We start from the raw sequence: 20511 nt of genomic DNA, 5'->3' as shown, positions 1-20511 counted from the left end.
TTTCGGAAGCAGTTCTTCGACCTCAGCCTCAGTGAGGAACAGTGTGTGCAGTGTCTCCGCTTCATGAAGGAGATCCTCACTGAAATCTGTCGCCAGTTGCAGCCAGACCAGCATGTCTCAGAGCAGGGACAGGACGGCAGTGTCAGTGGCTGTGACGGTGACTGTGGCCATGAACTTTTATATGTCTGACCCCTCCCAGGCTGGAACAGGCAACATTGGCAGCATCTCCCAGTTTGTTGTTGAATAAAGGACGTCACTGAGTCTCTGTATTCAAAGGGAGCTGAATACATTTCATTCCCACTTTCCAGAGAGAAGCAGGTGGAGTGAGCACGAGGCTTCATGAGTATTACAAGTTTCCCCATGGTGCAGTGTGGTGCTATTGACTGCACACAAAGTGCTTTGTGGGTATTGCATGTAAATTCAGAGATGTACCTCAACAGGAAGGGATTCCACTCCCTTAACCTCTAGCTGGTGTGTGACCATACTCAATGCATCATCTCGGTCAATGCCTGATATCCTAGCACCAGTCATGGTGCCTTTATTTTATTGGTCCACTGTACCATCTGCATCTGAACCACGATGACAAACCATTAGGTGGTTATTGAGCGGCAAGAGCTATCCATTGATAACATGGCTCATGACTTCGTGTGCAACCCACGCATACGTGAACAGCATGTGTATGACCAAAGCCATTTGTCACACAAAATGTGATTGAGCAGAACATTAGGGTAGTTAAACAACATTTCCACTGCTTGGATCGCTCTGGAAGAGCCCTTCAGCACTCAGCAGAGTGTGTGTCAAGATCTGTTGTGGTGTGCTGAATGCTGCAAAGTCTTGTCAACATGAAGTGGAGAGCCCTTAACCACCATTTGTATGGTAAACAGCTGAGGAGAAAGAGGGAGAGGAGAAATAAGGAAGCTATAAACACATCCTCTTTTTGGCCAGGATGTTTACGATTAACATTTGACCTCAGTACCAGTAAACACAACTCCAGTTTCCTATTTACCAATGTCACGACTGGTCCCCGGACGAGGTCCCCAATTTGTTACAACCGGAACGGGATCCCAGTTTTGTTATGATCCTGGGTGAGGAGGAATGAGCTGCCTTTCCTTCTTTATTAAACCCCCTTGGTTGGCCACAACAAGGTTAATTTAAAAATCCTTTACCCGTGGATACATTTTCCAGTCCAAATGTATTTACTTTTATTAAGGAGCCAATTTAACCAGGCTTTTTTGAATCAAAGAGAGAGTAAGTTTATTAGTTACGAAAACCCGAGAAAAATAATAAAAACGCGACACACGTACATACAGTTCAGAAATGAGAAATTAAGAGTCCAAATAAAAGTAAAAAAAATACAAGTCAACCCTTTGCTTGTCCAAGGCGCAGGTTAAGTTGGGTGATTCCAGTAGAGCTGACCTTGGCAGATTCGCAGTTAGTTGGAAACACTTAGTTCTGCAGGGTTGCTGAAGAGACTATTTCCTATTTCCTTTTTTATTGTGGTTTCTGCTGAGCCCTGCCTGCAGCAACAGAGAGAGAGAGAAAGAGATTTTGTCTGCAACTGCAGGGATGACTGATTTTTCTTCTCGCTGACACACTCACCCAGCACATTGGTCTGCAGCTGGCTTTTTAACCTATTTTTTTCCTGTGTACTCCAGGAGAGGAAATAGTCATGTCTTGCATCCATCTCAGAACTATTAACACACTTTGAGATATAAAACAACAGGAGATGGATTTTTGGGTGACTGCTGAGATGTGCAAATCAATCTTTTGTCTCTGCAACCACAGGAGATTAAATTTTAGTCTTTTGCATCTTTCCTATCTCCCTTTCAAGTATCTCTGCTTCAAGAAGGCTGTGACACCTTTCCAGGTGCAACATTCCATGTTCTCTCAGGACCTGTCGGTCAACTATAACCCATACAGGTATTTTCCAGAAAGTGGCCATTTTACATTATTAGCCATTGTTTTCTCAGTGTCTATGCTTGTATTTCTTTCAAAAAACACAGGTCTTCCTTACAAATTTCAATATGCCTGTAAGTAATTTGTGGCTGTAATCTGTTTTTCATGACACCAACTATCCCACATCTTACCTTACCTCTGTCATTGGCCATCACAGTGGCATCTTAGTCTCGATGCTTGAAATAAAAGCCACCACAAAACAACTTTCCAAACCAGCTTTGTCAAACAAACTGTCTAATATTCCATACAAAATTCAACCCTAGTGCATTCCCTTAGTGCTTGTCTTCCATGTGCTTTTGCCCACCCTAGTGCTCTTAGGCAGTGCCACCAGACTGCCTGCAGCATAGCTGGTGAAAGGTTGTTGACTTTCGGTAGAGAGACTGCAGGTGGCCTTGCAGGACACCCTTGAGCAGCCCTGTCCCTAGCTTCGGTCCGGTTTCAGACTTCACCATTTGGACAAGGGCAGCAGCAGCCTGGGCTAGCTGGCTGACAGGCAACAGCAAGGTCACTAGGCAGAGTGGCAGGCATGTGAGGCCAAATATTGTCATCCTGAGAGGGCAGTAGGCTTGTGCTCCATGGAACCACTGACATTTTAGTTAATATGGAGAGACTTGAGAAGCTAGGATTGTTCTTCTTAGAGCAGAGAAGGTTAAAGGGGAGATTTAATAGAGGTGTTCAAAATCATGAGGGGTTTTGATGGAGTTAAAAAGGAAAAACTGCTTCAAGTGGCAGGAGGGTCAGTAACCAAGGACCACAAGAATTATAATAATTGGCAAAAGAAGCAAAGGGCAAATTAGGAGAAATTTCATCACACAGAGGGTTGTTAAGATGGGGAGCAATAACCTGAAAGAGTGGTGGAAGCAGATTCAATAGGAACTTCAAAAAGGGAATTGGACACTGTATTGAAGAGTTGAAATTTACAGGGTTATGGGAAAAAGCTGGGCAGTGGATATTAGATAGCCCTTTCAAAGAGCCGGCATAGACACGATGGGACGAATGACCTCCTGTGCTGGAAGATTCTATAACCCTTCAAGCCTCCAACTGGAGAAGTGGGTCATGAAGATAAAGAGAAGGGGGAGAGAATTAAAAGTAAAGGGATCTTCTGCCATTATCCCAGGGCAATGCCTCAGCAATCCTATCAATGTGTTGGAGGACAGATTTCTGGACTGCTCTCCACAAAGTCTTGTGCAAGTTAGTGCTAAACTCCTCCATGCTCCTTGACATCGACAGCTGGCTTGCTGCCAAACCTGACAATGAACCAGTCATCTTAGATGTATCTCCATCTGCCGCTTTCTCTTGGCTGTGCTCATCTGAATTCTCTGTAGTGGAACTTGTGTGCAGCCTTGTCCTACAGGGAACTGGCGCCTGCACCTGGCTGCAGGCCGCCCTTCCCCAATGTGTCACCATGTGCAGATGTTGACTCTAAGCCATCGTTTGAAGTGTGCACAGTGTCAGTAACTGAACTGGCGGTTGCGAGTATGAGATCAAGTGAGGGAGTTTTTCTTTATCACTGTATCGTTGCTATTCCACCTCTTTTTCTTTGAACACTTCCTGACCAGATTTCTTGGGTCTATGAAAGGCACAAGGGTATGGTAGTGGTGAGGGGTAGAAAGTAAGAGTTTACACCATCGACAGCTTGTACATCAGAAGAGATTGTGAGATCTGTGAGAAGTGCGCTGTGAGAAGGAGAATTAGGTGTGAGGATACTGAGGGCATGCAACCACATCCGTTCCCTGCTGGTTGGGTGCTATTGCCTCCAGCTGTGACTGTTGGCAGGTAAATGATGGGTATGTGGTGAATTGAGCAGTGTCGAGTATAGTTTCACTTGGTGGCATATGGTATTTGATGATGCATTCACTGGCCTTTACCACTCTTGTGAGGTCATTGAATTTCTTGTGGCACTGTGTCCAGAGCCTTGGAGCTTTGCTGCTTGCACTGACCGCAATGGCTATCTGTTCCCACTGTTTTTGCACAGTGTATCTGGAGACCTTCCTGGTCCCCTGTGGATAAAGGACATCTTTCCTCCTTTCCAACTCTGGCAGCATCTGAGAACCTTGTAGCATGCCCTCTCCCCTGTTGCATCATTATTCAGTGTTTTTCCAGCTCTGAATGTCTTCTGCAATCAGTTCCAGCACCTGCTGCAGCCAGAATGCACCTCCTCTTTAAGAGTTACAGGCTAACGTTAAGTGATGCTACTGCCACATGATCCTGCCCCCATGCTAAGGTGTGCAGCCGCTCAACAATGCACTTAAAGCTGGGCTGCACATTACAATTATTTAAATGAGCAGGCAGCACAAAGTTTCTGCCTGCATTGAAAGCAATGGGTGTTCATTAAACAGGCATTGTGATCCCTACACCTGTATTTGGGGGCTGTCCAATTTTGTTTGCAATATGTTACAACCTTAGTAAACAGAAGTGGGATTATTTTGGTCAGAAGGTGGAAACAGGTACTAAGTGGATGCTGTGCTAATAAACCTTGTTGAAAGTCTGGCTTTAGGACTTCTGGTCCTAATTGCTGCTTACTATAATTAGAACATGCCCGGAGATGCTGAAACAGAGACTCCTACAGACTTCACAGAATCACAGAATCGTTACAGTGCAGAAGGAAGCCATTTGGTCGACATGTCTGCATGGCTCTCTGGATGAACATTTCACTTAGTGACATGTTCCTGCTTTCTCCCTGTAACCCTGCACATTGTTCATTTTCAAATAATTATCTAATTCCCTCTTGAATGCCTCGACTGAACGTGCCTCCACCATACTCTCAGGCAGTGCATACCAGACCCTAACCACCTGCTGTGTGAAAAATGTTTTTCTCTTTGCTTTTGCTTCTTTTGCCCTTTACTTTAAATCTGTGCCCTCTGGTTCTCATTCCTTCCGCCAATGGGAACAGTTTCTCCCTATCTACCCTGTCCAGGCCCCTCATGATTTTGAACACTTCTATCAAATCTGCTCTCAGCCTTCTTTTCTCCAAGGAAAAGAGTCACAATTTCTCCAATCTGTATTCATAACAGAATCTTCTCATCCCTAGAATTATTCTCATAAACCCCTTCTGCACTCTTCTTCACATCCTTCCTAAAATGCCCAGAACTGAACGCAGCACTCCAGGTGAGGTCTAACTAGTGTCTTATACAAGCTCAACATAACCTCCTTGCTCTTGCACTCTATGCCCCTATTAATAAAGCCCAGTATACAGTATGCTTTATTAACTGCTCTCTCAACCTATCCTTCCACCTTTAATGACTTATGCATATACACACCCAGGTCCCTCTGCTCCTGCACCCCCTTTAGAGTAATATCCTTTCTTTTATACTTTCTCTCCATGTTCTTCCTACCAAAATGTATCACTTCACATTTCTCCACATTGAACTTCATCTGCCACCTATCCACCCATTCCACCAACTTGCCTATGTCCTTTTGAAGTTCTACACACTCCTCCTCACAGTTTACAATGCTTCCAAGCTTTGTATCATCCACAAATTTTGAAATTGTTCCCTGTGCACCAAGGTATAGATCATTAATATATTATCAGGAAAAGCAAGGGTCCCAATACCGATCCCTGGGGAATTCCACTACAAACCTTCCTCTAGCCCGAAAAATAACATTAAGCACTACTGTCTGTTTCCTTTCATTCAGTCAATTTTGTATCCATGTTGCTACTGCACCCTTTATCCCATGAGCTATATCTCTTCTCACAAGTCTGGCACTGTATCAAATGTCATTTGGAAATCCATATACATCACATCAACAACATTGTCCTCATCAACCCTCTCTGTTACCTCTTCTAAAAACTCCTACAAATTAGCTAAACATGATTTTCCCTTAAGAAATCCATCCTGGCGCTCTTTCATTAACCTGCATTTGTCTTTGTGACTAACAAGTATGCCCCAAATTATAGTTTCTAGAAGTTTCCTCACCACCAAAGTTAAACTGACTGGTCTGTAGTTCCTGGGCTTATCCTTACTCCCTTTTTTGAACAAGGGTGTAATGTTTGTAACTTTCCAGTCCACTGGACCCACCCCTGAGTCTAAGGAAGACTGAAAAATTATGGCCAGCATCTCTGCAATTTCTACACTCACTTCCCTCAGTATCCTTGGATGCATCTCATCTGGTCCTGGTGCCTTGTCAACTTCAAGTACAGATAGCCTATCTAATATCTCCTCCTTATCAATTTTAAACCCTTCTTTTAAACCCTGACTGAATTTCTTCCTCTTTCACCTTGGCCTGGGTAGCATCTTCTTCCTAGGTAAAGACAGATGCAAAATATTAATTTAGTATTTCAGCCGTGCCCCCGCCTCCACGTGTAAAGCCCCTTTGTAGCCCCTAATCAGCCCCCCTCCTCCTTTTACCACCGTTTTACTGTCTATATGCCTTTGGAAGACTTTGGTATTTCCTTTTATGTTGGCTTCCAGCCTCTTTTCATATTCCCTCTTTGCTTCTCTTATTTGCTTTTTCACCTCCCCCCTGGCCTTCTGTATTCAGCCTGGTTCTTAATTGTATTTTCTACCTGACACTTGTTGTAAGCACACTTTTTCTTTTTCATCTTAATTTCTACCTCCTTTGTCATCGAGGGAGCTCTGGATTTGTTTGCCCAACCTTTCCATTTTGAGGGAACATAATTTGACTGTGCCTGAACCATGCCTTCTTTGAAGGTAGCCCATTCTTCAGCTACTGTTTTTCCTGCCAACCTTTGACTCCAATTAATTTGGCCCAGATCCGCTCTTACCCCATTGAAGTTGGCTTTCCTCCAGTGTTAGGAACTAGAGTTAGTTTTAGGTAAGTTATATTTGCATTGGTGGCTATCATTTTAAGTTTAAGTTTTAGCTTTAAGTTCATTTTTTTTATTTGTGAGTCAAAAGGGGGAAACCTGGGTCTAATTTCATTTAGAATGTTGCCTGCAAGTTTGTGGATTGTTTGTATGCCTGCATTTTAATGAGGTTTTATGACCTTTGAAGCGGTTTAGGGAAATTAAAACAAAGTAGGAAAAACTGGGCTGTTGCCTAGCAACAGGAGGCCCACACAGAAAGAGCCAGAAAACCAGTTTGAGTTCAGTTGGTCTATGGATACCACAGCGTGAGGAAGCTGGATGAGAGAGGGAATTTCCCAAAAGAACGGAAGAAAGTCCCAGAAACAAGGGAGTGGGGACAAAAGAAAGTCCCAGGAAGACAGTTAAGTCAAGGAACAAGAACAGGAATTGGGAACAGGCTCTGTTCAGTGGAAGTGAGAGCAAGGAGCAGAGAGAGAAAGGCTCTGAATTGAAGAGAGAAAGCTGTGGGGAGTAGAATCAAGGCATAGGTGCTTGTGAGAAGCCAGAAGATCCGAGGAGACAGCCAAAGGTTGGTGACTCCTTACTACGGACCTGTGAAGCAGTGGTGTTCTGTTGACACGGCTGAGTATCTGAGAGAGAGAGAGTGTGTGGAAGGCACGTGGCAATTAAAGGGAGAGGAACATCGGAAGGAGAGATTGAAACCCTGGAGGTGGACCTTTGTGGAAGACATCCAAGAGAAAGCATTGTTTGGATGAAGATTCCAAAGCGAGTTCATTGAGAGTGGGCAAGATGTTCGCCTCCCTCACTTGCCCTTCCTATCTATTTCTCTTTCTCCTGCAGCAGCTGGTGCTTGGTTCCATCCCCTTTTCCCATCCTTCCTGCGGACTAAAGGGACCCTTAGCAAGTTGTTGATGCCCAAGCACACCCTTTCTTCTGGTGACTCCTGTAAGGTGTCCAACATAGTACCTCAATCAAGCACCCTTGGGACTGAGGCCGTGCTGGATTTTGGATACTCATGGATTTTGCGAGGGGCGATTTGGATCGTGGGCAGTTCGGTCAAGTTGGGTTGGGTGGGGTCATGGGTCACTTGGAGTGCAAGATAGCGCGCCAAGTGGGGAAGCTGGTAAGTAGTCTAGAGCCACACCACGCTGATGCAGCACCTACCTGAATTGTCCAGGTGAGTTTTTAAAAAAATTTTAGTAGCTTAAAATTGATGGATGGAAGATTATAAAAAGACACTGCCAGTTTTCAGGTAGCACATTTGAGGTATTCTACCTGTAGTACTCTTTTGTAGGTGAATTTCTCAGACAACTTCTAGAATAAATGTTAATAAAATGTTGGCTAAATCTTGACAAGCTGTCCCACAAAGTCTCCCGATGTGTTTCAGAAGCCCTCTTCAAGCCTCCTGTCACAAGAGAACAGTGAAAGGTGATATACCTTTAAGCAGCTCCCAACATCCTCTTTACTGACTAGTTTATTCCCAATCAGCAGGTCACTGTTAGGAGAGGATGCAAGCACAAGCACTAGCTGTTAAAATGGCCTGGTCGTCATAATGAGTATTATCAGGAAATTTAAGTGACAATCCGCTGCTTAACAATCCTCCGGATTGTAGGCCTACAGCCGCAATCACTAATTTTTCGTAATATTATTTTTGCTTCTGTTTTGATTTTTGAGTTGACCTGTAATGAATTGTACTTTGTAGATGTTGATTTAAACCTAATTGTGATTGTGCTTTGATGAGTGATTAATTATATAATCAGTAATATTGTTATGTAGACTTGGTCTTTTTCGCAAGGATTTTATTTTCTTGTGTGTCATATCACATAGGTATTGTTTTGACTGAAGATGTTTTTCTAGATGCGCTACTAAAAAAAACAGAGATATTTTCCAATTTTTAAAAAGCAGAGCTGTTCTTACTGTTTTGACCCCAATGACCCTTGAACTACATGCCAAGACAAGGATGGCCTTACATGGGGAGCAACAGGAGATGTAGTTCGATTGATGGGCATAACACTTGATGGATGGCAGATGGGAAGACACCATCAAAAGGTACATAAACAACTTGGATGTTGCAAAGTCTGCATAACCTTGCAGTGCCTCTGAGGAGAATTGATAAGGACTGAGACTTGTTTTGAGAATGTCTGAACCGGGCTTTGAAAGGCTGGAATGGAGCCAGAAATTTAGCTTAAAGGGGCACTGCTTCGAGGACTCAGGGCTGCAGCCAGAGTAGAATAGTCAGCCACTGGAGATGACGGAGGAAGGGACATCGGAATGATTGGCCGAAGAGCCTACCCCCATAAGGTTACTCAGAAACTTGGTAATGTATGTAACAAGGGCTGTTTTTATCAATTTAGTGTCCTGTTATGGAACAGGCTCAGTTGGCGTGATTGTTTATATGTAATCAGAAGAAAAGAAGAAAGACAGATTTTTTAAAAGCATAAACAATCACGCCAACTTTCTCCTGTGCTTTCTCCTTTCAATTAAGTAATCTGTTTTTAGTTTTACTTCTTTGTCTTTTTATATTATCAATTATAATTGACATATCATTATTATTGTAATAATGATCCTTATTCAATATTCAATAAAGTTGTTGTTTTAACACATTACTTGGCATTGTCACTCATTCCTGTTACGTGCAGAGTACTGCTCCAAACCTAAGTAAGACTCCAAAGGGACTCTCATGACCTCTTAGAGGATGGATGCTCCTACCATACGTTTTAACTCCTTTACCAAGATGGTGTCTTGCATCAAATGCCGGCTAAACCAGCATTTCAGCTCAAGGCCCCCATTTTGGCCACCTTGAAAGTTCTTTAGCACCTAAAGCATTCAGTGCAAATCGGCCTCAAAATAATTGGAATGATATAAGGTCACCTTATGGCAGTTTGACACAAAATTGAAAGCATCAGAGTATAACTTTATCCTTTTATCTTTCTCCCCGTCTCCTTTTTATAAGCTCTCCACCAACTATTTATTTTTATCTCTCTACTCCTTTATTCTCTCTTTCCTTCTTCACTTTTACTCTCTTCCCCCTTTACAGGCTCCCTCTTTTGCTTTCACACCCTCCCTTCCCTTTACTGCTTCCCCTTTGATTTCTTCCCACTCATCTCTCTATTTCTCTCTGCCCTCCTATATCTTTAGAGTTAAAGTACAGATCAGCCAATAGAATGGCGTATTAGGCTTGAGGGGCTGAATGCACTTACTCCTGTTGCTATTTTCCATCTATTCCTCTCTATCCCCCTTCTCTGACTTTCTGCTCCTTTCTCTTCCCTTTCCTCTGCTCCTTTCTTTGGCCGCCTTTCTTGCCCTCTTCCCTTTTCATTCTCTCCCTGTTTATCTCCATCTCTTTCCCTTTCCTTCTCATGCTTATCTTGCAGTCAACTCTCTCTTCCCATTTTTTTGTTTACCTCACCTTTAAGAGTGCCTGTGTAGGAATCAACGACTTTGAAATTCTGCAGATCTTTTCTTGTCAGACTTTTGAAACAATGATATGCAGCAGTGACTCTTGTGTTTCTTTTTGATGTAGGTCCTTATTATTGGTGGTGGTGTTGCTGGTCTCTCTGCAGCAGGTTGTGCAAAATCAATGGGAGCCATTGTGAGAGGATTTGACACAAGGTATTTTTAATTTTCCCTGGGTTGCTGAGATACTTTCTCTTACCTCCAATCTCTGAGCTACTCTTATATCCTTTCCTATGTTGAGATTCTCATTTATCTGTATAAAATATTCCAACTGTAGCCTAAGCCACATCTTGTTCCAGTTCAATATTAATTACATGCTTCTAGCCCTATTTAAAACTTCAGAATCCCATTTACTGTTTCTATTTTCACTCCCACTTTTCAATATCTATAAGTGAGGCTTGGCAAAGCTTGCTATAATCCAGTTGATCTGGTAATACATGGCTAGGCCAGTTGTTCAACATTTATGTTCAAGTCAGCATCTTTGCACTTCAGAGCTGTAAGTTGTGGGCTGTACCAGGGGACCGTGAATGTTTTGTTGAGGGCAAGAGCATTAGAAGTAGAAGTGGTCGTGAAAATTAATAGTTGCAAAGGTATTGTGGGTGGAAGGCTGAAGGAAAGTAATCGAAAGTGTAGTGCTAAGCAACTGGGAAAGATATTTCTTCAAGGGGTGAATGCAAGGTGAAGTAGGGTGGAAGAAGATAGAGGAATCTGGGTGGTAAAGGATGCAAGCAAGTAATTAGAGAAGATTTTATCATTGGGAGGGTAGTCCAGAGGGCATTGGAATAGCCAAGTCCAGGGATAGCAAAGGCATGGATGAGGGTTTCAGCTGCAAATGAGCCGAGGCAAGGTGGAGATGAGCAATGTGACACAGACGGAAGTTGACGGTTTTGGTGATGGAGCAGATATGTGCTTGGAAGTTCATCCTGGGTCAAATAGGACATCAGGACAGGCTGGTTCAGATCGAGTGATCAGGAGAGAGATGAAGTTGGTGGCTAGGGAAAAAGTTTGTGGTTGGGACTGAATATGATGGCTTTGCTCTTTCCTATGCCTAGTTGGAGGAAATTTCTGCTCATCCTCTATCACATGCTGCGTGTCGTACAAGCAGCATGAAAAAACAAGTGCACTGGAGGGGTCAAGAGAGGTGATGGTGAGGTAAAGCCGGATGTGGAGGTAGAGCCGGATGTGGAGGTATAGCCGGATGTGGAAGTGGAGCCGGATGGTGAAATGGAGCTGGATGTTGTCAGCCCATATGACTTGGCTTGGCCTGAGGTATTGATGGGAGATATATGGAGCCGAAGCCAATTGCTGGTAAGAGCAATAGCTGATGGTTTCATATTTACTGGCATTAAGCTGGAACAAGTTTGAACTCATTAAGATATTTATTTCAGACAGGCAGTTAGAGCATGTAGCAACAACCATGGAAACTATAAAAGAAGCAAAGAGGTAAAGCTGAATATCATGTGGAAACTAATCATGGAGGAAATTTTCACCTTCACCAGCTGGGGAGCCAATCATCCACTTGTTTTTCTTTCTTTTCATTTCAAGAGGTGCAGGTGAAAATTTACCCCCTTTTGTTTACAGAAAGAGTAGCACTTAAGTGATAGAAGAAGGGACCAAGGTCACAACTGGAGATGGTTATCAACACAAGAAGAGAAATCGCTGGAGAAGACGCAGCAGATAGAAATAGTACCATGAAGGGGGAGTGTCATGGAGAAGGAGTTGTTGACAGTGTCAAAGGCAGCAGACAACAAGCGATGGTTGTTACTTTTGATATATGGAGTCTTCGTGCTGTGGATTGGGGAATAACTGAATTGCAGGATCTTGATGGGAGTGTAATTATGAGCAGCGATGCTTTCCAGTACTGAGAGAAAGGATGGCCATGTCGTTTCAGTAAATATGTTTTTGCTGGCAATATGTTTGTGGATAACTGTGTGCAGAAGACCATTGTGATTAAAGTATATTATCCAGATTGAAGTGACAATTTGAACAATACTGGATTTTATTTCACTACATCTTGCAGAGGAATAGCATATTTATAAATATTGCATTTCTGTTGCTGCTCATTTCTTGTTTTCACTCTAATCGTCATCTAATGGATGGTGGGAAAGTTTGGGATATGGAAAGGACTCCTAAGTTTGGAGTCCAGAGGTATGATTATATGATGTTCTTTTCAAATGCATGTCTAACAGACAGTATAATGGATAGATGTTTGCTTAACAAATCTGTAATTGATGATTCATCTTCCAGGAATATTTCATAAATTTACTATGGAGGTGTGTTCATACCCATTGTTCTGTTTCTGCCAGGTTTCACATGCCTGCTGATGACATCGAGCTACCTCTCTCAACCCCTTCATTGCCCCTGACCTGTCACACTGCTTGTGTGACATCTAATACTGGATGAGCAGAAATTTACTCCAATTAAATATTGGGAAGAGCAAAGTCGTTGTCTTTGCTCCTCGTCACAAATCCTGTTTCCTAGCTCTTGATTCCAATCCTCACCCTGGCAACTGTCTGGTGCTGAGCCAGACCAGTCACATTCTTGGTGTCATACTTGATCCCAAGATGAGTTTCTGAACATGTATCTGCTTCATTCCTAAGACTGTCTCCTTCCACCTTTAAAACATGACCTGTCTCAGCCCATGCTTTAGCTTACCTGCTGCTGAAACTTTTATCCATGCCTTTGCCATCTCTAGACTTCGTTATGCCAATGGTCTCCTCTCCAGCCTCCCGTCTTCCACCCGACATAAACTTGAGGTCATCCAAAACTCTGATGCTCGTAGTCTTACTTGCACCAAGTCCAGTTAACCCATCTCCTCCTGTGCTCGCTGATGTACGTTGGCTTCCAGGTCGGCAATGCCTCAACCTTAAAATTTCACCTTGTTTTCAAATCCCCCTGTGGCCTTGTCCATCCCTATCTCTATAATCTCCAGCAACTGACCAACTTGCCAATGATTCTGAACTCCAATACTAGCCTCTTGAACATCCCAAATTTTAATCGCCCCACCATTGGCTGCCATGCCTTCAGTTTGCTTATGCCCTAAGTTTTGGAATTCCCTCCCAAAATCCCTTCCCTTCTCAATCTCAATCCCCTCCTTTAAGACACACCTTAAAACTTTTCTCTTTGACCAAGCATTTGGTCATCTATCCTAATATCTCCTTATGTGGTTTTGTGTCAAATTTTGTTTGATAATGTTCCTGTGAAGCACCTTGGAATGTTTTACTAATGTAAAGGCACTATGTAAATGCAAGTTGTCATTGCCTCACTGTCCCATAATAATTTGCAATTTAACCATGTAATGTGTCTTAGCAGCCAGCAGGTGGCACTCATTGTCAAGTGAGCCAATATAATGTTACCTGTTAATCCTTTTCTACTTTTCAATTATTATTTTACTTCAGTTTGTCTTTATAGTTCAATGTTTTTTCTGATGAGAATAATGCTCTGAGGATGCAAGAAATGTAATGGAGTTTTATGTAACCTATCTCCCCTTTTAGTTAAATCTCTCAGTCATACAGCACTCTGGTTATTCATAGAAAATATATGGAAGTTATAAAAATGGATAAAAGACATTTGACCCCAATATGTATCCTCCACACAAGCGAATAGTTCTCAACACATTTACACATCCTTTTCTCATGTTCCTTCAACTCCTTTTCATCATCCACCATCTTACTTTGAAAGGCAGTTTAGGGGTATTTGAGAGTGGCAGTATAATTTGTTTCCCCAAACTCCCTGTGATAATGAATTCCATTACTTGTCACATGTCCTCTTTGAATTTAGGAATGTAAAATATTTTGGAATGGAGCCTGTACTTTTTTTTGGGTAGGTCGGATGAAATGGCAAATGAGATTTAATGCAGAGATGTGTGAAGTGATTCATTTTAGTAGGAAGAACAAGGAGAGGCAATATAAAATACAGGGTGCAGATCTAAAGGGGGCATGCTGAATTAGCTGCTCCAAGGTGCTACAGTTGGCCTCAGCATTCCTGTCTGAGGGAAGGAAAATGTTACTGAGAATTCCTGCTCTTGGTTTCTGTCCAGTGTTCCTGCTGGAACTGCATATTTGGAACTTTGGATAAAGCAGCACCAGGTTAGGTCGAGATGGCCCAGAGGTGAGTGGCTTGCTCGCGTATGAATAATGGCGACTAAGGTGAGATGCTGGCAGGCACCGTGTAACTGTACCCCAGCATCGAGTTAACAGCTCTGAAATGGTTAGGGCTAGAGAGGGCAGAAAACCAAATTCATGCCTGGGGTTGTGGAATTTTTGGCGCAACTTTGGTTTGCCAGGATTTCATCATGTTTTCCCCAGTGGTTTAAATTCTGGAGGGGGTTCCGTGTGCAAATCTTCAGCCTTTAGAAAGGCCTAGACCTTTGCTAGTCTAAGGTGTTGATCCTGGAGGGAATGGTCTGCTGCCTAGATAGCTTGTTTTGGTGCTCAAGGCTGAAGCAAATCAATTTTCTATCTTCGGCCCGATCAGGGTAGATAGGGCTGGGTGCTGCTGGAGTCCAACACGCTATGCAAATGTACCGCTCCCTGGAATTTGGAATAGGATCTGCTGCCTAGGGTTAGTTTGGGTTGATAATCCATGGGGGAGGAGAAGTTTCAAGGGGAAAGGAGAAAAATCAATGCTATTTTCTTTAACTTAAGAATCCATTTTATGCATCTTTTTTGTTTACTTTGAATAAAATCTTTATGTGGATCATGTTGTCCTGTATCTTTCCTTTGTTGCCATCTGGTAACATGGTTGTTTCATATTAAATTTGCATGAGTTCTAATTTGGCACTGTTCTCTGCCTTGGTTATTAAACAGATTTTGGATCTTTTGTCCCATATAGTGCTGTTTTATATTGCGGATCTTCCTTTCATGTGCCTTAGTTTGGATTGAGCAATTTCACAAATGCACAATATAGATTATTAACCATAACCATAAATTTTCAAAAGTATATATTGAAGTATATGCTTACTAATGTAGCATAATGCAGTTAAAATTTATGTTCCAAAATAATAATACTCAGCAGTAAGTGCAAGGGTTATGTATTTACCATTAAAAGCGCTTGTAATGGGAAAAGTTTCACCATTATTTATGAGGAGTAATGTTTTGCATTCCGTATTGCAAAAGGTTTTAAGCCTGATCTGACGAGGTCTAGATTGTGCTTTTGGGAGAAGACTTTCTTTCAGTTCCCTGTGCTACACATTAAATGGAAAACTTCATTTTGATGCTACGAATTTTGCTTCCCCCCACAATTCCCCCACCCATTCTTCCTGTAACTTAGTTTTAGTACCCCACCTAAGGAAGAACTGTATTGTTCTAGGGAAGATGCAGAAAAGGGACATTGATGATGGCCCCTGGCTTGAGATCATTGAGCTATGAAGGTAGACTTTATGTCTTAGGTTTGTACTTGCTGGAGAGACAGAGACTTGAAGCAGATCTAATCCAGGTATTTATTATGTAAGTAGATAGGGTGTTTGAGGTGATGAGGACAGATAATACGAGGTTACCTGCACAAACTGAGGAAGCAAAGTGGTGGGTTTGGAGGCTGGTGTGAGTGGGGTGGTTGTTGAATGTCTGAGACTGATGATCGACCAGTGGAAGAAAATTCCAGAGGAATTGGTGGAGACTTATTGCTTACAGTCCCTCAAGAAACCCTTGAATGAATTTCTGGAAAACAAGGTGATCATAAGGTGATTAGGCATCAGAAAGGCCCTTCAACCCTTTCTAATGCATCCATCCATGGAGAGACTAGAGCTCCCCTGATTGTTTCTTAAATGATTCCAGATATTTTGCCTCTGCTACTCTTATGTAGATTTGCAGCGATCATCGTTTATGTGAAGAAGAATTTCCTGGCATAAGCCCTAACTCTTTTACTAGCTTAAATTTACGTCCTCTTGTTCTACTTCAACAATTGAATTCATTGGTACAGTAGAACAGTGTTTATGTGATTTAACTAGTAACCTAGAGAGTGTGAGTGAAAATCCTACTGTGACAGTTTGAGGATATGAAGTTGCTTCTTCTCCCTCCCTGCAGCAATTTTTGTCCTCTTTCCACCCCTCTCATTACTCTTTTCACCCTCCTTTTCATCTTCTGATCTTCTCTACCACTCTCCACATCATTCTTGCCAGGTTTGGGTACCAATTAGATCTGGAATATGGTAATAAGGTCCAGGATTTTAAATGGTTCGGACCTCATGCTGGCAAAACAGAGTGAACCTGCTATTTTCCTTGCCAGTGCCGCAATGGCATCCAACCCCCGAGTTAAAATCAGGGCTAGAATATCTGAACTGAAAATAATGGGGATTGTATTACATCTGCTCGTGAGAAATCTCAATATCACACCAAATCGAGATCTATCCTAGGATGCGTACAATAGGTATTAAACCTTAAATTATGATTTCCTTCCGCAGAGCTGCAGCTCTTGAGCAGTTTAAGTCTTTGGGTGTAGAACCATTGGAAGTTAACATTAAAGAGTCTGGAGAAGGTACAGGAGGTTATGGAAAAGAAATGTCCAAGGAATTCGTTGAAGCAGAGATGAAGCTGTTTGCCAAGCAGTGTCGAGAGGTCGACATAATCATCACTTCGGCCCTTATTCCTGGTAGGATATTTTTAAGCAGAAAAACTCAAGTTATGTTGGACTCTTTGGAAGCCGTTACACTAAACTTATTATTTCTCACTTTGCAACAAGCATTTTTCCTGTTTAGCATAAAATTGGATTCATGGCAAAGTCAAAGGGAAAACTGCCGCGCGCTGGGATTTTGAAGTAAATAGTGGCTGCATGGATGGCGAACAGAGGGACAGTTGGGAAAACATGTATGTGTCAATGAAAAAAGTTAGAGGAGTTAACTCTTTTTGAAGGAATATCCTTGTTCGGTATTCAGCCAAGTGAAATTGAGTGTGTGAGCAGAGTTAGTCTGAAAAAGATAGAAATTAAAATGCCGAAAGTATTGATATTGCAGTTGGGTTTTTAAAGTAATGAAAACAACAGGATTTCCTGCCTTGGATGGCCATCTTCATTCTTGGAATGATGGCATTTCTCACACCATAAAACCTTGTCTAATCCTGGATGGTTCTTGACATTGCATGTGTTTTTTTTTCATGATCGTACAGAATTGGCATGATTCCCCCGCTATTGTTTAAAGGCTCAAGATCTTCCTGATGTGCAATTATCTTAAACAACTTCCCTGAAACCTTCCTTAGATTCAGACCACTCCTCTGTTGCATTTGGCTAAAGAGTTAACAACATGAGAGGGCTCTTGAGCGTAGGTGATATTTGAGAGGAAAAGATTACACCTGGTAGGGACAGCATCCAAACCTGGCCAAATCCTTCTGGCCCGCACAAGGCTCCTAATGTTTCTAGCACAGAGGCTGGCAAGCCAAGTAATATTGCCACAGCTTAGAGGAAGTGCCCGTCTTTCGCCCCAATCCCCGTCACCAGAAAATTTAAACAAGGCCAGAACCTGAAAATGGTTCAGTCGTTTTGGTGTCAGCTTTAGGTGGGCAGCACAGGTTCTCTACAAACGTGCCATACGTTTCAGGCAGTAATGGAAGATTACCCCCAATATGTCTTTGGTAGTAACAATGGATTAGCTGAGCATTGAGCTCTATCTTGGCAGAAATTGTTAACTGTTGGGCATAAATGGACAGCAGCAATGGTAACTGACACTATGTAGCGTTCTTAACATAGTAAAGCATACCAAGGTGCTTAACAGGAGCGTTATGAGACAAAATTTGACACTGAGCCACATAAAGCGATATTAGGACCGGTGACCAAAGGCTTGATCAAGAGGTAGTTTTAAGCAACGTCCTAAAAGAGGAGAGCGAGGTAGAGAGATGGGGAGGTTTAGGAAGGGAATTCCAGGGCTTTGGGCCTAGATAGTTGAAGGCATGGTCACCAATGTGGAGTGATGAAAATCAGGAAGATATCAAAGAGCCCTAAGACCAAATGTTTCTGGATTTATATCGTTGGTGCAACCAGATATCCGCGAAGTGGTCTACCAGTGAGTCTGGTATTTATCACAGTGTTTCATTGATAAAGCCTGCTGAATGCATGAAGAATTTAAAGAACAATAGATTCTGTGCCCAAAAAGAGTAATTGTCCTCGATTAGCTAAAAGGACTGGTATCCTGTGGTTTTAGTAAGGAGAAGTTGGTCCCAGCTGAATCTGCACATGAGGAATCAATTAAAAGAAAATCAGATAAGATCAATAATGACTCAGCACTGAAAAGGGTTAAAAGCTGTAAAGTAATTATCTCTTCTAAGCCTTGCTTTAAAGCTGCAGGCCTGAGGAAGTCAACAGAAGTGATATTGGCGGTTCAGAGTTTTCTCACAGTAACAGTTTAAAAAGAAGTGGACTGTTGCACAGATCTGATCATGAGCATGGGAACAGAGGGTGACATGGGCAGGGGGTGATCCTGTGTTGCATTGAGGAGATGGGGGGGGGCGCATTTGATCATAAAAACACTCATCATTTGGACAGGTTACCAGAGTGTGTGAGGAATACCTGAATGACTAAGAGAATTTTAAGATTTTGGGGCCATCTTCTAGTCTGAATCCTTAACTATGTTCTTGTAAATGAAGGAATGTATGGAACTGCATTCTATGTCTTCCTAAGTAGCTGTTAACAAGAGTTCCCATGCTTAAGGGAGGCTGCTGATTTATTCAGGAAGCACACTTCAATCGTCATTCAGTGTCAGTAAAAATGTATTTTCATTGACCAAGATGAAAACTAGGACTATACGTTTTGTGAAGCTTAACGAAAAATGCTAAAAATTGAACTTAAAAGTGCAAAATTAACACCGACATTAGTTCTAAGAAGAAAGCAACTATAAAAAAAGTTGGACCTTAACTCAGACAGATGAAACCTTAGGGCTGGATTTTACCACCAAGGCGAGTAGCTCGAGTTGGGCTTTGAAAGGGGCATAAAAATAAACTTTTAACAATCCAATGGAACTGTCACTCAAACATACTTCACACTGAAAAAAAACTCTAGATCCAATGAAAAAATGTTAAATCCATTCAAGTGTTCAATCTTGTTACAAAAACAAACTTATGTTCAGTAACTACATCGAAAACAACTTATCATTGAATAGTCTCTTTAAACTGTCAATGAAAATGTGAACTCAGCCCCAACCTGCTAAGATAAGTGTTTTGTAGATTTTGGAACTCAGCCAAGCATTCATAATGACCTCAGTTGTAATAACAGTCCTCGGGAGATGTCAACACAGAACTCTGTCGGAACTGTAGGAACAGATGTAATGGTTTCATTCTAACCCAAACCAGAGAGCCTGTCAATCAAAGCAGTCCAGCAATCCAAACTGACAGCTTCAGTCCACTTTTTTCATGTTTAAATGCCTAGGGATTTAAAACAACTTCAGATATTGAAACAAAAACATACCTTATTCACCCTTCAAGAGTGTTTATTGCTGTTCTATAAAGTTGTGACTCCCACACTGTGGGTTAAAGCCCTTAGAACAGCAGAATGCGTTTTTTTAAAACTCAGCATTAATTGCAAATGGCCCTGCTGAGTTCGAGTTTCCGGCCTGTGTGATTCATGCCTTGCCCCCTTTCCTCTGCCAGCAAAAATGGACTCTGTCAGAAATGGGGGCTGGACATCTGAATCTGTGTCCCACCTGCCATTTTAAAGGCCACTGGAATCAGTCTGACTCTTCGAAAACCTGGCCCTTAGTTGTAATTCAAATATTAGTTTTCAACATTTTTTGTGGCATTATGAGTTGTGTGATAAGTTAAATAATTCTGATTCTTTGAAAAAGAAATGTAGTACAGAAACACGGAAAACAAAAACTAGATCAGGGTGTCCTGATGAAGGTCTTTAAAATTATGAAAGGGTTTATAGGTTAGATTTAGAGAAGATATTTCTAACTGCAGAAGGGACCAGAAGTAGGAGCCACAAGATAGTCACGAGTAAATTTGAGGGAATTCAGGAGAAACTTCTTTTACCCAAAGAGTGGCTATAATGTGGAACTTGCTACCGCAGGAATAGTTGAGGCCACTAACATGGTTGCAACTAGGGGAAGTTAGATAAACACTGGAGAAAAGAATAGAAGGATATGCTAATGGGGTTTGTTAAAGAACATTGGGAGGAGGCGCATGTGGAGCATAAACACTGGCAATGATCTGTAGGGCTGAATGGCCTGTTTCTGTAAAAAAAATTATATATGTTCACATCACCTGAGCAAAAGATTACAAATAAAATGAAATCAGACACTTTGACAAAGAATAAAAACTAATATTTCCGATAGAAATTAACTTCGTCTGAAACTTTATGTTCTTCCTCAAATGCAGGTTTTTAGAAAAAATGTTGCTTTAGAAATAGACTTTA

The 20511-nt window shown here is 42.0% G+C and overlaps 1 protein-coding gene across 1 annotated transcript in view; it reads left to right on the top strand.

Annotated features, from left to right (window-relative positions):
• Positions 1-20511, top strand: part of LOC144685528 (NAD(P) transhydrogenase, mitochondrial-like) — a 186289-nt gene that overhangs the window by 51846 nt on the left and 113932 nt on the right. Inside the window, exons 7-8 of the mRNA XM_078550138.1 lie at positions 10248-10336; positions 16580-16767. Of these exons, the coding sequence (XP_078406264.1) occupies positions 10248-10336; positions 16580-16767 (277 nt within the window). The remainder of the gene's footprint in view (positions 1-10247; positions 10337-16579; positions 16768-20511) is intronic.

This window comes from Cetorhinus maximus, chromosome 1 (assembly GCF_964194155.1).
Source record: "Cetorhinus maximus chromosome 1, sCetMax3.hap1.1, whole genome shotgun sequence".
Lineage (NCBI taxonomy): Eukaryota > Metazoa > Chordata > Chondrichthyes > Lamniformes > Cetorhinidae > Cetorhinus > Cetorhinus maximus.
This window is presented reverse-complemented; position numbering and strand designations above follow the sequence as displayed.